General features: G+C 44.3%; 1 protein-coding gene across 1 annotated transcript in view; it reads right to left on the reverse strand.

The window, feature by feature from the left end:
* Positions 1-6,580: 6,580 nt before the first annotated feature.
* The window catches only part of TSC1 (tuberous sclerosis 1), a 54,269-nt gene continuing 42,720 nt past the window's right edge, over positions 6,581-18,129 (reverse strand). The window contains exons 16-22 of the mRNA XM_018565755.1: positions 17,421-17,587; positions 15,051-15,229; positions 13,780-13,894; positions 12,276-12,398; positions 10,161-10,348; positions 8,722-8,883; positions 6,581-7,200 (exon numbers count right to left, since the gene is read on the reverse strand). Of these exons, the coding sequence (XP_018421257.1) occupies positions 6,750-7,200; positions 8,722-8,883; positions 10,161-10,348; positions 12,276-12,398; positions 13,780-13,894; positions 15,051-15,229; positions 17,421-17,587 (1,385 nt within the window). The 3' untranslated portion in view covers positions 6,581-6,749. The remainder of the gene's footprint in view (positions 7,201-8,721; positions 8,884-10,160; positions 10,349-12,275; positions 12,399-13,779; positions 13,895-15,050; positions 15,230-17,420; positions 17,588-18,129) is intronic.

The raw sequence follows: 18,129 nt of genomic DNA on the forward strand, positions 1-18,129 counted from the left end.
CTGCCCATACACCTATAGATTATCTGCAGATAGTCACCCCTGCTGGCTCCCAAAATAACTGAACAATCTGGTTGGATGCAGGCATTGTTCAGTGAATACTTTAGCAAATCTAATTTGAGCTCTCTCGGGTCATTTGTACCTAGGTGTCATTGCCTCAGTTTTTTTTCTACCAACCTATTCATTGTTTTCATACCCGAAGAGAGCATCTGCCCCATCTTGGATCTCAAAATTCAGACTTCACTTGTTTCATGTCAGCCATATGAATTGGTGGACCTTACAGGCACCTACAAGGAGGCATGGTCTGGTTAACTGACCTTAAAGGTTTTTTTTATTAATACGGATGTATTAAGGGAAGCATCATATCTGCATTTTAGGTATTGATTGTGGCAATAAAGGTATCTGTACACTACAAGCAAGTAGGATGAACCTTATTGCTTCTACAGGTCAGGTATTGTGTGTATCCCATGCTCGCCTCCCGGACTTTACTAGAGCCTCTCCCATCCTATGGAACTCTCTACCCCAAGCTGTCCTATCTCCCACTCTGACGATCCCTTAAGACTCATCTCTTCACGGAAGCCAATCCCACCTCAACCTGACCACTGAACTATCACTTTCTCATACAATTCATTCCCACACAGCTACCTCATGTATCACTTCCCCCCTCCCTTTAGATTGTAAGCCTTCAGGGGCAGGGCCCTCCTTACCATCTTGTCTTGAATTGTATTGAGATTGTAATGTCTTCCTATTGTAAAGCGCTGCACAAACTGTTGGCACTCTATAAATCCTGTATAATAATATTGTTCTGAGTTAGTGCCTCACAATACTGAAGATATGAAATGCCAAGCCACTAGTGTTTCCAGAACAGGGGCAGCAATGACATTACTTTCAGTACAAGGATGCAGGGGATACAAATATACACTGACAGCAGCAGAAGGAAATGTCTCACAACTGAGGCAGCTGTAACTTTTTACCCAAACTTTAAACGCTAGCAGATCACATGTATTGCTAGTGAATCAGCCCCAACTTTAAACACTATCAGCTTCATGCAATCATGAGTGCAAAATCTTTAGGTGCAGTTACCTAAAACACAACAATCAGAATCCATTGTGTACCGGTTTGACTTCAGCAGTGTGAATCCGGAGTGGCTGCAGTTAAACAAATAGCATTATTGTTATTGAAAAAGGTGCAACCATGTAAGCAACAAGCAATAATAGTGCAAAACAATAACCTGCTTTATTTATTTGTTCACAGTTAAACACAAGCAAATAGTCTTAAACATTTCTGGGCATCCTGGTTTGGGCTGCTCCGGCCCAACGTAATGTGTCTGCAGCCAGTCCACCTGCTAGCAGAACATGTGGATTCAATATGAACTGTGGCCTGCTGGACAGTGACTGGGAATGAACGGCAAGAATGGGACAATTAGGGGGGGGGAAAGAGAGAAAGAAAAAAACCAAAAGGAAGTCCATTTAAAAAGACCGTTAGCTGCTCAAGTCGCAGCTATGCACTGGAAAATGATTAAACATTACCATGTAGCGGAGAAAGCAAATGCTTTGTGAATGCTCTAACATGATCACTTGAATAAAGTGTGCCAATATACAAATGATATCTTATCACAAATAAAAGCCAAACTGCACTATGCATCCTTTACCAATCTTGTGCAGTATTCTGATAAATACTATGCGACGTTTGAAGGTCCAGTGCAAAAACAAAACCCACCATGCAGCATGAACATAGAGAGGGATTTCAGCCAGAAATGTTCTTTGCTTTGTTCATCTACACTACGTTTATTCAAGTCAGGAAGGTTGGAGAGGGCCTGACAACCAACTCAGACAGTTTGCCCACCCATGTGGTCGTTGCTTGCCATCTAAGCTGTGAAGGCCCTTTTACACAGTAAGGTCCACTCCAAGACACCTCGGTAAGCAGTGCTGGGAGCGGCCATACTATTGGTTATCTAAATGAGCAGACATGATCCAAATGGCTTAGGGTGCAGAAAGAGGGACAGGCTATCTTAGCTGGCTGTCAGACATTGGCCAATTTGCAACTATCCCAAAAGTGCAGAGGGGGGCTGGATGGGATACTTCATTAGGGGAAAAGTATTATTCGAGTACCATCTGGGTTCACTGCAACAGTGAAAAACACTTGTGACTGGATTCCCTCAAATAACGGTCAGCTCTGCGATATGGACTCCATTACAAATTGACTGCACAAACCTTGTAGGTGTCAAATCAATAGAATGCTGGTAAAGAGGAAAGACAAAGATTCATCTGAAAGAAGATCTGAACTCCCAGAGCAAGTACATTTCTTTACTTCTACTAGCACTGGGAGATTGTGATTGGTTGTAACAAGCAGGTAATTCTTCCCAGCATCTAGGCCAGACATGGATTTCCTCAAAGACAAGATCACTTGAGACACGTTTGCAATCAGTTTTACGTGTTTATAAAACTGCGTAACAACCTGAATAGATAATCAGACTTATTTATTAAGGCAAGTCGAGGAGCAATGAGGATGTGCAAAAAGCAGCAACTCCTGAGTCCACTATACTGCAGCAACAACAGCAACAAGCTAACCTGTCTCTTCAGTATGCATACTTAACATAAGTTAGCCATACATGGCTGGAGTTCTCTTTAAATTAGTCCTTCACTGTGTTTTTAGAGCACATGAATGAGAGAAAATCAATTACCCTAGCCATGCTAAACAATGTGGATGGAGGAATCCCCAATGTATTCAGCAGCTGCAGGACCCACTGTCCCTTCTAACAGAATGCAGTGACTGCTCGGTCGAAATTTTCCACCCAGCTCAGATTTGCAAATCTACTTTTGTTGAGCTGGGTGGTGTTTGCAGGGCTACCCACCACTCATATTTCGGTCAATTCAGCACGAATCGGCCAAAATTTGAGTCTTAAGATCAGTTCTGAAAATAAGACTTAAAAACATCCCCCGAAAATCAAGGGTCGTCTTATATGCCCGGTATGGATGTGCGGTAATACTGTATGTACGGTAGCTTCGGCTACATACAGTATACTGCGCTGAGCCCATCACGGCAGGCTTTGTATTAATGAATACAAAGCCTGCCGTGATGGGCTCAGCGCAGTATACTGTATGTAGCCGAAGCTACCGTACATACAGTACTACAGCACATCCAGCGGGCTGGCAGATTAGCCTCCCTGGCGGTCTGACGATGTAATTTTTTTGTTCTTTTTTTTAACATTTAAAATTGCCGCCGGTTCCGCTCCCCTGCGACGCGGACGCTCGCAAGGGACGGAACCCGGAGGACACAGCGGGTATCGTGGACAAGGTAAGAGACTGTAATCCCGAGTGTGGCTCGGGGGTTACCGCTTATGGTACTGAAAATCAACTCCGAGCCACACTCGGGAATACCTCCATGGATGTTAGTGGGTGCATTGAAACATTATTTATAAGACGAGTATAGCCCAAAACCTATGTTTTAACAGAAAAAGTAGGGGGTTGTCTTATACGCCCAGTCACCTTATATGGCGGCAAATACGATAGGTGCTCGCATTGGAATGATGTATGCTGAGACAGGAGTAGCAAAGTGAGGACTTAAAAAGATTCCAAATTGTGTGTGCTCCCACAGTTAAAGTGACTCTAAACTCAGGAGTTAAATCTTAAAAATGCATTCAAAAGCACCTTATTAACAAACATCTATCTGATTTGTGTATCACTCGGCCTTAGAATCCTCAAATCATCTCTGAATTGGTGTTCTTCCTTCTGGAGGGGGGCTACGTTTGTCCGCCATGGTCCCTGTGTGTGTGTTGTAAAGTTGCCACCGCTACAAGCTCGCTCCCGTGATGGACTACAATCCCATGTTCAGGTTATTAATTTGTATTGCGATTTTAGTCCATAAAAGGAGCTTGGAGTGGTGACTACTTTACAACACACACAGGGACCATGGGGAACAAAAGTAGCCACCCTCACGAAGGACAGATAGTGTCCACACCAATTCAGAGATGATTGGAGGATCTACAGCCTAGTGATACACAAATAAGATTCATTTTTGTTAATAGTTAATGAACTTGATTGTATTTGTAACATTTAACTGCTGAGTTAAGTGTCACTTTAATGTGCTCCAAGAACGCAGTAGAGAAGCAATTCATTTTACGAAATCTCCAGCCCAAGCTTTTTTTGTTTGGGATTAGATAGCACAGGGATTGGATAGAGTGAGGTTTTTATTGCTTTCTGTATCCCCCACAGCCAAAAAAAATAATGGCAGGTGGTAAGTCAGGGAATTCTACTCAGTGTGGACAACCTTCCACCACCTTCACAAAACAGTGTACATGACAAGTTGACTTCAAAGCGTATAAATTATTACCAGGTACCTGCGCTTCTCTTCAGATCAAGACACCAGGTACCCTCAAATAATAATAAAAAAAAAAAAAAAGTCAGGTACTTCTAAACACCGGGTACCCGTGTTTGACTTGAGAAGTTCCTTTGTGTCCAAGGAATCGCTTTCCTCCAAGATTAGGCCCGAGCCCACTTCTCACACTAACCCATGTTCCCCGTCATTAAATTGTCAAACTCATAGGCCAATAGAGGATCGGGCATTTGACAGCTGAATGGCACAGGGTGGGTCATAGCCAAGGAGAAAATGGGGCTCAATATCAGCTGGGAGACATGTCAAGACTCTGTATAGGTCTAGGATCCACAGTCCTGCCCAGGCACAAAGGACATGATCTGAAGACAAGAAAAAGGTATTCGATATCACAAAGTGTCCAAACATGACAAAGTGACAAGAGAAATTGCAGTTCAAAAGACTCTACCATCCTCATTGCCCTTTGCACTGTCTCATGGCATAATGCTGTGTGTGCATTGAATTATAACCAAAATATCTTTGAACAGGGGGGCTTATGGATAGCACAGAAACCAACTCTTTAGCATATTCGTGTAAAAAAAAACAAAAAACCCAAAGACCTGAAATTTAGTGCACGTTTCCTGTAGTAACCAGATTCCAGGTTTTTCTTTCTCCTGCAGGTTTCAAAAAAAAAAAGAAAAAGAAAAACTGACTTATGGGAAACACACAAATTGCCTTTTCTATAGATGTAATAATACATAGGGCCAAGAGTTTTAGGATGTAGTGTCTACAATCGGGAAGGGGTGTGTCAAAGTGCAAAAAAATATACATCTTATAAGCTTCACGTACAGATTAAATGCCTTGAAACTGTTCCTAGTTGTGGAACGGCTTCCTACTCTGCCCCAGGGCATCCTGCAGAATGAAATGACAGAGGAACCAAAATGCTAGCTCAGCTTGTCGGAAAGAAACAGACCGTTTCATATCATGGCAAGGCCACAATTATTGGGTAGGTCCACACACAACTGGCACCTCCATTCTGGGCAAATGCCAAGGGGTTACAATAACCCCACCGGCTTCTCATGTCGCCCAAAGTCTACAGCTCTCTCATAACCCCTGGAGTTTATGGATTATAAAAGTACAAAGCCAAACCTTGAAGGCTTCACTTGCTACAGCGGAAGCGGCTAGACTCCAAGATAAGGGAAAACCTACAGCAGGGTTACTGGAGCCACTGAGAGATATAGGGAAACCATCGGGTGACTCTGGCCACTAGGCTGCACCGAAAAGGGAAAGAGCAGTTTCGGTGGACCGACCTTATAAATTTAACCTGTGCTTTGCCCATGAATGGCAAAGCAACGAGTTCACTCTAATGCTCGCCCTGACAGCTGCCCATGCTTGGATTTCTGCTCCGTTCAGCCATCTTGAACATAATAGACTAAATCCTTTGTAATCTGCCAAGCAAGACTTGGATGTTACATAGGGGATGAGGAGTCTCTCCCCATACCCATGTAAAAAAAAAAAAAATCCGGGTGTCTGAGCGACTACCCACCAAATGCCAGCGCAGTACGCGAGAGGGCAGCTGTTTTCCCATATCTGGAAGTGCACTATTTTTTTTATTCCAAGTGAGAGTAGGACAAGCATGTGTAGCTGCTTGGGCAACCATTGCAGTGAAACTCTTACTTTTCCCGGACAGGACAAAGCATGGGTATTACCTTGATTGTGTGGCAGAAAATAAAATGTCTTGTAATTGAAGATGAGCCCAGAAAAAAAAAATTGTTGGTCCCTTGTGACATTTTGGCATCCAACTAAGATTTAAGGCCACTTCTAACAAGCATTATGCTGGACTAAGCTGCCATTTTCCAGCGCCAGGGAAGGGGGCTGGCTGCGAGACGCTGGCGATATTTCCTAACGTAAGGGAGGGTGAAGATGGCATAGTTCTGACAAATATAAATGTTCCTTCCAGTACGTAAATACTCAGGCTGCGCTGATAGGAAGTACAAAAAAAAAGAAAAATATAGATATATCCATAACCACTGAAATCTCTCATCCCAGTGAGCATGACCAGTGCATGGATAAAAGCCATGACAGTCAAACAGGGCTACGGACTGGACAGTGTAGAGAAAAAGTATGTGCTTGGACCAGGGTACCCATGTTATTTTAGCCAATTACGGGCCTAAGTATCATGGAAGGAAGGGTGGAAGAAAATGCTTCATTGGGGAAGGGGGGGTTGAGTTGAGCTGTAGTTGATATGAAGGGGGGGGGGGGGGGGAAAATAAAGTGGGATGTGACGTAACGAGTTTCATCCCTTCCAGTTCTGGTGGTCCGCTACTGTTGCACTGCAGAAGTAGTGAAACATTTCCTGAAAGTTCAGACACCTTTTGATTAAAGCCAGGAGTGAGAAGGACAGTAACACTGCTCGCCTCCCAACTGTGGTCATGATGTGTCTAATCATAGTCCATTATCTGAAAATCCCGCACACTTGATGGGCCAGCATTACCAGCAGTTGAGCTCACAGCTCTGGCCTCAGATCCAGGTCCCTGACATAGCTCGGTCTTCAGGATCTCCGAAAGACTGCAGATACCTTCCTCGTCACAATGGCTCTCACTCTTGTTGCGAAACAGCTCCCGGGCCCGGATGCCGAGAAAGCTCTTGGCGTTCGGGTAAGAGCCGATGGTCAGGTGACCTCCAGAAGGTAGCTCCAGCAGCTCTCTCTGGGTAGGAGGTAGGTTCGATCCCGCCTTCTCTGGTGTGGACAGGGTGCTACTGCTTCCACTGTGACTGCTCCCTCCGCTGCTTAAGACACTGGTGTGCATGGAGGTGTTGGCATCAATGCTACCATTCGCCTCTTCTCTGAAGTCATCAGGACAGGAAACAGCCGGGCAGTCCACATCATGTCTGCAACACCACAAATGGAAAGCAATATATGAACAATATATTTTAAGTATGCAAGGAAATTTGACATCATTTTAAAAGAACAGCATGCTTGGCTTGAAAGTAAACCCGTTTCCAGGCCTGATTCAGACTGAACAGATCATTAAAATGTATGAAATGATCTCCCTTTGATGTGGCAAGAAGATTGGTAGAGGGGACATGGAGACAAAGTACGGGACGGGAACTAAGAAAGACAGGACTGAAGGGAAGAGAACCTGAACATCTGACAAAGAACTGATCCTAAATTGATGGAGGCTGACATCACTGAGACCAGAGAATTTCCAGATTAGTGGTAAAGTATAATTGTAGAACTGTTTGCTGCAGTAAAAATGATCTCTATTTCAATTTTGGGATCCCAATTTTAGAAATCTATCATACTCGTTCATGCACAGTACGGAGTTTGAGCTTTAAAAGAGAACTACGGGGTAAGTGTTTTTCCCAATTGTTCTCTTAAGGGTCACAGGAGGACATATACTAACCTCCTCCCGTGACTCAAAGCTCAGAATATCGCAAGCTACAGCTCGCGATATGCTGAGACAGCCGCAGCCGGGACGGATCCTGACAATGCTGTTGAGATCCACCCAGCTGCGTGAGTGACAACTCTGGCTTTGCCGATCTAGAGGTGTAACCCGCCCCCTCCCCCATCCGTCATCCGTTCTTCCAGTTAGGAGCTGGAGGATCGGAGCGGGGGGGTGAGCAAGTGAGTGAGCAAGCGACGGTATGTGTTCGCTCACTTCCCAATCTATTGAGCCGACGTGCGACAGTTTCATTGTCACACGTCGGCTCTAACTGTGAGGATGAAAGAAAAATCACTCCCCTCATAGTTCACCTAAATATTTGTTTGCTGGGAGAAGTCACGTGTTAAATCTGCACATTCTATCATCATCACAACCTACTAAGCTACTGAGATATATGGTTTTACTAATATCTACATTTTTTTTTTTTCATAGCATCATACTTACTGATCAATTGCATTCCATATTTTGAACTTTATTATCTGGGAGTGCCGAGTATTTCACACATTGTCCAACATTAGCAGCTGACAGAGCAGGTAGGTTAGCCTTAAGCTGCCCATACACCTTACAATTATCTGCAGATTTTCTATGGTCAGATGGAAAAGGTGCCACAGATTCCTCCATCTATGCTAATCTGTGTGGATGGAGTAATCTCCACCTGGGCCAAGCTTCCGTAATCTTGTCTAGTCGGCCCCGCTGGCTGTCAACATACCTGAACAATCTGATTGGAAGCAGGCATTACTAAAATATTTTGAGAGCCAGCGGGGCTGACTAGCAAGATTACGGAAGCTTGGCCCAGTGGGAGATTCCTCCATCCACACAGTTAAGTGTAGATGGAGGAATCTGTTGCACCTTTTCCATCTGACCATTGAAAAGCTGCAGATAATTGTAAGGTGTGTGGGCAGCTTTATAACAGAAGGGTGAGAATTGGCGACAATATCAGCCCTATTAACATGTTACTTGCACTCACCTTTCTTCAGCAACTTCTGCCGTTTCTGTTTTTTCTTCCAGCCGTTTTTTTATCAGACCTTCCCTCTCCAGCTGGCAGTACAGCGACAGGATTTCCCTCTCAAAAGACTGACTTATCCTCTTTTGAGCATTGTACTTGCTCTCCACTGCCTGCAACTGCCCTCTAAGAAACAAGAGAATAGAACATGGTTTGCTGCTTACATAGTGAAATTGAAGAACTAATATGTTATCACTCCTTAACAAAATCACCACAAATTGTGTTGTGTTTTTCAAAAGGCAGAAGCAGGTTTGTAAAAGGACAGGTGCAACATTAGGTGTCAGCCCCACATCCAATCACTATCCAAATCTTGCCGACTCAAATCTCCATAACATTTCCAAAATACGCCCCTTTTAAAAACAAACAAAACCACAAAGCTTCTAATTCACTCCCTTGTAATCTCTCGCCTCAACTACTGTAACTCCCTCCTTGTTGGCCTACCACTAAGCAGGCTATCCCCCCCTTCAGTCTATCATGAATGCTGCTGCCAGACTCATCCACCTTACCAACCGTTCAGTGTCTGCCGCTCCCCTCTCTGCCAATCCCTCCACTGGCTCCCATTTGCCCAACGAATACAATTCAAAATACTAACAACAACATACAAAGCCATCTACAACTCTGCCCCCTAGCTACATCTCCAACCTCATCACAAAATATCGCCCAAACCGTCCTCTCAAGACCTCCTGCTCTCCAATTACCTCCTCCCATGCTCGCCTCCAGGACTTCTCCAGAGTGTCCCCCATCCTCTGGAACTCCTTACCCCATTCTGTCCGCCAATCTCCTACGCTGTCCACCTTTAGGCGATCCTTAAAAATCCATCTCTTCAGGGAAGCCTATCTCATCTCAACATAACTGCCTTTTACTTCCTCCAATAACTCAATCCAATGATTACCTTTTGTATCGCTTGCCCCTCCTACTAGATTGTAAGGTCTCACGAGCAGGGCCCTCCTAACCCTATTGTACTGAAACTGCATTGTATTGTAAATTGTATGGTAACTGTACTGTCTCCACTATTTTGTAAAGCGCTGAGCAAATTGTTGGCGCTGTGTAATAATAATGATAATAAATAATACTCATAGCAAACAATCAAGATCCAGCTTCTCTACGGGTCTGGCTTAAAGGAAATTATTTGCAATTGGTTTCTTTCGGTCACTTCTATGTGTAAATTTCACAATACATCCACATCCTTTCTAGCCAATCCATAATGCTGGCTATAACCTGTGAGCATCACCGCAGGATAACACAATTCCTGGTTAGAAACGCCAGTGGTGGTGAAGGGTGGGTGAGCAATGATGAGACATTACACACCCAACATAAAAATTGGCTTAGTTAACAGGACAGTTCCATGGGTCACATACAATAAAATCAGGATAGGTCTACACATGAGAATCCACAACTCTTACCTGTTCTTGACTTTGACATCTTCCAGAAACTTCTTCTGTTCCTGGAAGTGCAGTTCCTTTTTGGCCAGCTGAGACTCCAGCTCCAATATTCTTTTCTGGGTGCTCTCCAGTCTCTGGCTTTGCTGAACCACCAGAATGCGAGCCTTTTCCAGTTCCTTCTTAAAGGAGGCCTGCAGCATCTCCACTTCCTGTGCAGAATACAGGATTTATGTCAGCAATCATACAGTAGTGTCAAATGTGCAACTGCACCCTATGGACCTCCAGGCAATAAGGGAACTGTGAGAACTGATATTCCATTTCAGCCACCACTGCCAAAGCATGCCGGGAGTTTGTCTAATCCAGTTCTATATTGCCGAGTTCCCCGCCACTCTTCTCTTGTTTGTCTAACTGTACATCTATATAGCGATGACACCATGACATGCTATTATTCAAATCTTTAATTAGCAACGTGCAGAGTGTGTCCAAGAAGTCGTTATGTTGTCAGATAAAGAATTATACCAAATGTTCAAAAAAAACAGGAACACAAAGTGTTCCCAAGAACATAAAACTGGCTGCATTCATGTTCCTTTTTTCCCCTTAAGAGAAATATGAGGCGAGTGAAAATCACTCATCCTCATAGTTGGAGCCGACATGTGACAATTAAACTGTCACACGTCGGCTCAATAGATCGGGAAGTGAGCGAACGCATACCGTCGCACGCTCACTTCTCGATCATCTCCCTGCAGAGAGCCGTGGCGGTCAGTCAACGCTCCACGCAGGGATTCCCCCCGTCCGCTCTCCTATCCTCCAGAGCTGAGCCAGCTGTCACTCACGCAGCTGGGTGGATCGCGACAGTAATGTCGGGATCCGTCCCGGCTGCCTCAGTATACTGCGAGCTGTAGCTGGCGATATACTGAGCTTTGGGTCACATGAGGACGCTAGTATATGTCCTCCCATGAACCTTAAGAGAACTATGGTTAAAAACACTTACCCCCATAGTTCTCTTAAGTTTTACTACTGTATACATGGAGAAGCAGTATTGCCACCCCAGGCTGTTTGCTCCACTACAGAATACTTCCCGTAACCCCCCTTTCCAAAACATAGGGGGTATTCTGCAGCTCACAGAAGTGAACTAGACGGAGTCAATACCACTGCGGCGGTGGCAGAGCACACACGATGTTACAAGCTCGCTGGATTTCTGGAATAATCAACAGATCATTTTTTCGAAGTGTTCCCTAGGTAATAAAATAGTTTACTAGTATTATTGCTGATTAGTACTTGCAAACCTCTTCATTTCATAAATATGCATTACAAGTCCCTAGCTACATCCCACACCAACCCTATTAGCTGGGTATGGACAGGATATATTAGGGGAACAGTTGCATCTTCCTAACAGTAAGCAGAAAAGCTCTGTCGATGTTTAAATTCTAACACCGGATCTACCTGAGGTCACACAATGCTCCGCACAGTGCTCATGACAATTTCAGCAGGTCCAGAGAATTTGCACGCTTAAAGCCAAACTTTAGACAATTTTAAGTTTTGGATATAGTGGGGAAGAGTTATATATTTATGTGACCCCCACACTGGGGATATTTTCCCTTTCCATCTCTGTGATGCCCCTATTAGAAACAAGGGTGGTGATGTACTTGCGGCAGGAAGGCATGGGCAGTAATAAAAACAATGTCAGAATTTCTGCGCATTGCCTTTGTTTCCATATGATTTGCCGTCGCTTCCTCTGACACAAAGGGAAAGTCTCCAAATAGGCAATCTTGGAGAGGAACTGCTGCACTCCTTACCGGAACCCCTATGTATAAAGGAGGGTGCTGAAGTAACCATTGATGGCGCCGTGCATCTTCAAATATATGATAAATGTCACCAGCACACCTTGTTTTGTGACAGTCTGCATCAATAAAGAAGATGGATTATTGGCACAAGACATAGGTGTGCTGGTGACATTTATCATACAAGTCTCTAAATAGGGACAAAGACTATAGAAACCCGATGAGACTCAAACCCTTACAACTCTTCCTAAACAAATGAAAACATTTTGGGCTTCAAGAATTGGTACAGAAAGGAGTAGCAGGCGGTTTCACCAGGCATTTTCCGTAGTCATAATGTACGCAGAATAGAACATACCTTATCAGCATTGGTGTTTTTATGCTGCAGCTGTTCCACATAAAGCTCATTCACCTCCCCGAGAATCAGAAGCTGCCGGTTCAGGAACTCCATCTGATGCTGTACAGACTCGCTGTTTGACAGCTTTCCACACAAAGATTAAAAACACAGGTTAGATCCAGAAAGTTCTTTATAGAAAACACACTGCCACCCCCAGAATACACTCATACAAGTAATCAAAGATAGGGGGCCAGACTTACACAGCCCTCAGCTCTTTCCTGAAGACTGATAAGCTCAGGGATGCAAACACACAAATAAAAGGATAACACTCCCTTAAAAATCATCTTGCAATAGAAAACTGGTGGGTCAAGTTCCGCTTCAAGGTACCCCGCTTGGTCAAACTGCTGGTCTTGGCTTAGAGGTCAACAACTACAAAATGCCGATCCCAACTTAAAGGTCCACAACTAGCCTGTAAGAGGGGCGGAAAATACCTAGAGGTGGATTCCATCTGGCCTGACTCATCTACAATAGCCCTTGGCAAAGACAAAAAAGAGGTCAACCTTGGTCTGTGATTAAAGATACCCCAGGAATTTTTTCTGGAGTGAAGGGAATTCTTGCTGCTGTTTTTAGGTATGCTGTACCTCAACACTCTTTCCCCCTAGACGTTTGAGGCAATAAAATTCTACAAAAAAAAATTGAAAAAAAATCATCTTGCAATAAACTACATAAGCATCTTTTATGAGGCAACTGTGTGCCTGATGGGCAGTTACAATCCGGTTAGTGTGCTCTTCAGCAGCTATGTTACCTGAACACACAGGAGGATCTTTTTGTATAGTAATGGCTGCCGAAGCAGTAAAAAATTTAAAGAAAAGTGGGCCGGACCTGAAGGATAAGGCAAAAATAGAGAAATCATAAAAGAGGGTAAAGGAAACAATTAGAAGTAGAAAGGGCTGATACAAAAGGAAAACTATAAAGTATTTTGCTTAGCACATATTTTAGGTTATTAGTAGAAAATGTACCTTATATTATGTGCCTTTTCAGCTGCTTGCAGTACCAGACATCCATTATTCTACAGGACATACACATTCATAGATTCCCCTACAGGGACTGCCTATATCTTACTACAACCACCCAGCCTCCCTGTTCAGGTTAGTTCTAGCTAAGAGAATCATTTTTAGTTTATTTCAGGACAATGTGATTTGTTTCACGTGTTCACGCACTTTCCTTACATATATATATATCTTACTTACTTACTATTCATCCTAAAAATAGTAGGAATACCGATGTAGTAGAAGCCTTTTGTGTTTCTTTCATTATAGGACCCTCGTGGCCCTAGAGCTATTACAATACCTTTGCTTCCCAAGCTTCAATACCATAATATTAGGCTGAGAATGGCTTCCTGACTTTGCAGGCTCACGGCAGCTGCCATTTCTGGCGATGGACGAATCTAACCCCCGCTAACGGACAGTATAATACAAGAAAAAGTAGACTAAAACTGCACACACTAATGACAGACATATCTCACCTTTTGAGACACCTGACTGAGTCTGAGCTCCGTGTGGCACACCTTGTTGTTAGCTTGTTTCACCTCAGACCGCAGATAAGCTATCGTATTGCGGCAGTCCTCCAGCTTACTCTGTGCCAATACAATAAGAAGAATGTTAGTTTTCAGCTTTAGTCCACCCCCAAACTCTTGAAGTTTTAATGCTGGAGGCACCCAAAAACCCCCCCCGCCCTTATGTATTTTGCTAGTAAAGACCGGTGATCCACCACAGCTGTCTCGGCCCCATGTCAGAGCCAGAGCTCTTTAAAGTGGACGGGAGCATAGGCTTTGTTAAGTGGAGGGGCTGTAAGTCTGGTTCAGCACCATTAGTTATATTTTCCTAGAAAATAGGAGAGGAAATATGATGAAAAAGTTTATTGGAAAGAAAAGGCTTTTTTCAGTTTTTATAAACATATTAAAATATTTTTTATTTTCAAATATTTTGTTTTATATTTTTTAAATATAAATATTATTCTTTTCATTATCACTAGAGGGAATCGGGAAGTGAGCGAATTAATAGCGTCGCTCGCTCACTTCTCGATTTATCCCTGCAGAGAGCCGTGACTGTCACTCACGGCTCCCTGCAGGGATTCCCGCCCCTCCCCTGTCCGATCCTCCAGCGCTGACTGGCAGAAAAGATGGGGGAGGGGGCGTGCACAGCTGCCTCTGCCTCTAGATAAGCAGAGCCAGCTGTCACTCACACAGCTGGGTGGATCTCGACAGTATTGTCGGGATCCGTCCCGGTTGCGGCATCTCGGTATACCTCGCTCGCGGTATACTGAGCTTAGGGTGACGGGAGATCGCTAGTTTGTGTCCTCCCGTTACCCTTAGGAGAACTATGGGGAAAAGCCCTGACCCTATAGTTCTCCCTTAAGTATCCTGAATAGTGCTAAGACCATTGATCTAAAGCCAGTGTATGCACTGGTCAAAGCCCCACAACTTCTGGCTGCCCCCACCGGCCGTACGGTTTGCTTTTCCCCTTTCTCTTTGGATCTTTTCTGGTGGTAGGTGGTCAGCGTGGTTATTTTCATCATTGTATGGAAGTGCAGCTCTCTCCACTCATAGGATGTCCTCAGTCTACCCCTGACTGAGGGCATCTAGTGGCAGAAAACAATTACTGTAGGCGGGCAGCTTTGCCGCAAGAGTAGGTGAGCCTTGCTGCCAGATATGTTTTTTGTTTTAAAGAAAATGGGGGGGACCCTTGATTTAAAAATAAATAATTGCTACTCAAGTGGATCTGAAGCATCACCTTCAATTCCTGGCTCTGGTTGTAGAATTCCTCCCGGTCATGCTGGAGTTGCCGTATCTGGCTGTGCAGCTGGTTGACCACAGTGTCCTTCTCTTCCTGTAGTTTCTTGTACCGTGCCTGCTCTATAAAAAGGCTTTGTTTTATGGCCTGGAGATCTGCTTCCTGCATCTTCAGCTGGCCTTTCTGAAAGAAAAAGACCAGCATATGAAAAAAGGTGGAAACTGTGCTTTTTCTAAGCAGTTTATGAACTATACACAAGTACAAGACCTACCATACTGCAATATGTATGTCTTTAACTAAAAGGAAAGAGCAACAAGACATAAAATACATTGGGCATTCTTGATTTACTCCAGCTGGAACCATGAGTGAATCACATCTAAGCAACTCCTGTCTGGGATACTGATTGATCACCATTATTGGAGCAGTCACATCACAGCTGCAGAGAAATCTAGGTTTCTGATCTCTAGCAACAGTCCACGCTCTCAGAAAGAGAAGGCGAGTCTCTGATGTGCCTGATCAAGCTACCTGCCCACCAAGTGAACACTATCCATTGTGAGTCAATCTATTCTGTTTCAAAGAAAACATACATTAACATTCTTTAACACCGAGTGCCTCTGTAATTACACTGGTACACTGTGCATTTGATCCAGAAAGAAGAAGATTAGAGCCTGTAAGCTTGGAGACAACCAATCTACCCAGGACAACCTGAGTCCGTTATGTGGTTGATGCGAAAAGATTCCATCTATTTTTCTAATGAGGATTGCCCTCTGCTGGTGACTGTTGGGAAGTGCAAAATATTCAAAGTTACCAAAAATAAGACTTTAAGGCCTCATTCACACGAGAAAATGCCGACACGTACAGCTCCGTGCACGGCCGTATCAGGCAGCTCCCGGGAAGGACAGGTGCTGCGTGTGATTTGCTGCGCGTGTGGCCTTACACCCCCCCACGCTCACCTCCGTGCGGGTGAGCGTACTCGTACGCTGACAGGACGGATCCTCCCTGCGTCTGAGCCAGAAAACACGCACCCGCACGGACCTGTGATTAGTATGCAGCCCGTCTTTCTCTATGGGAGTATGCGGCCATACAACACCCTACGTTCACCTCAAGTGCAGGTCCGTACAGGTGAGGGTGTCCTGGCTCGGACGCAGACAGTAGGGCGGTGTACAGCCGCGTGCTCCCATAGAGAAGGACAGGGGCTGAGTACTAATCACACACAGCACCTGTCCTTCCTGGGAGCTGCCCGATACAGCCGAGCATGCAGCGCAGAGCTGTACGTGCCGGCTTTTTCTCGTGTAAACGAGGTCTTAAGAGTCACATTTTTGTTCTAACAATGCTGCTTAAAAGCCAACAGCCAAAGGGGTCTATGGATACCATTGTTATAGCCTGTATGGGTTTTATGGGCCCATTGGGAAACCAGTGCCGGTATCAGCAAAATGGAAATGCAGTCATAACATGTTCTCAAACTATGGATGTAGTAGAGAGAAGTTAGAACCTCTGCAAACATTTACGGCTGTGCTCCTGTTGAAGACCCACCCTCACTTTTTAGCTTTGTCAGCATCGTCACCACGACAAAGGAATAATCATTTTATTGCTGTTGACAGGAGTTGTTGTTAAAGTGGGCTTCTGTCAAAGCTGGGATTTCTACCCACTTCATGTTGTACCTCTGGGATAAGAAATGTGCCAACATTTCCCCAGTAGTGCATAAGTTTTGACTCCTGAGACTCTGATCACTCCGCCCCGCTACAAGTACTTTCACACACAAATCAAAATATAGTTAAAAGGAGAACTATGAGGCGAGTGCTTTTCACTCACCTCATAGTTCTAGCCGACCCAGTAGATCAGCTCAGTAGATCGGGAAGTGAGCGAACACATACTGGCGTTTGCTCACTTCTTGATCCTGTCACGGCTCTCTGCCGTGACAGGGGAGGGGCTGGATTCCCCCCTCCCTGCTCCGATCCTCCAGCGCTGACTGGCGGAACGGACGGGGGAGGGGGCGGGTACAGCTAGCTCTCACGCACGCAGCTGGGCGGATCCAGACATAATTGTCGGGATCTGCTTCAGCTGCGGCGTCTCAGTATACCGTGAGCTAGTTTGTGTCCTCCTGTTACCCTAAGGAGGAGAATTATGGGGAAAAGCCCTAACCCCATAGTTCTCCTTTAAAATCATTTAAAAAAAACAAAAAACACTCATACAACAAACTGAATAATCACTGAATAAACTAAACACATATTCTTTACAGATTCACCTTATTTTATATACAGAACAATATATTTTTAACACATTCGCCTCACTGTCTGGTGATCCAAGAGAGGACTGCTATATCTACCTATACATATACATACTTATTTACATACATATAAAAAGGAGAACTCACCATAGCAGCATTCTGTTCCTCAAGTGTTGTCACCTTGATGACCTTGCGCAGAAGACGGCGATTGCGTAGAGCATGCTGCTGCCTCTTGAATCGCTCATACAAAAGCTGGTTATGTAGAAGCACCAACTGGTTTCGCAGTGTGTGGATCTCATCGGTTGGAGGAGAACCTGATGAGTAAAATCAAGTCTATACAACTGGTACGATGAAATATAACAGGAGTAGAAAACCTGGAAAGGAATGCTGGGATTTGTAGTTCCACAACAGAGGGAAAGGTTCAGGCTGCATAAACAGGTGTATTACGCTTCTAAAACAACATTCAAATACCGTGATTTAAAGAAAATGATCTGTGTAGTACTTGGTTTGACTTCAGTCCAACAATTACCCAACAGAGGGTCACATTTTGAGGATCATCTTCTAGTTGGTGAACCTGATCCTCCAGAGACCAAGCTTAAACCACTTGTGCATCCTTAAGACACAATCTGATGGGTATATTTTGAAAATTGGGGGGGAAAAATGGTGTGGCCCACATTCCTGAACTAGAAAAGTGACAAATTATATCTGGTTTGTTGGTTTGGGCAATTAACCTTTTCTGCAGAGCCTATAAAAAGCATTCACCCCCTTTGGCAGGTTTAAGGTTTTATTGTTCACAGAACATTGAATCACAGTGGATTTAATGATGTTTTTTTACATTGATCAACAGATTAAAGAA

This window comes from Nanorana parkeri, unplaced genomic scaffold (assembly GCF_000935625.1).
Source record: "Nanorana parkeri isolate BGI_ZX_2015 unplaced genomic scaffold, ASM93562v1 scaffold884, whole genome shotgun sequence".
NCBI lineage: Eukaryota > Metazoa > Chordata > Amphibia > Anura > Dicroglossidae > Nanorana > Nanorana parkeri.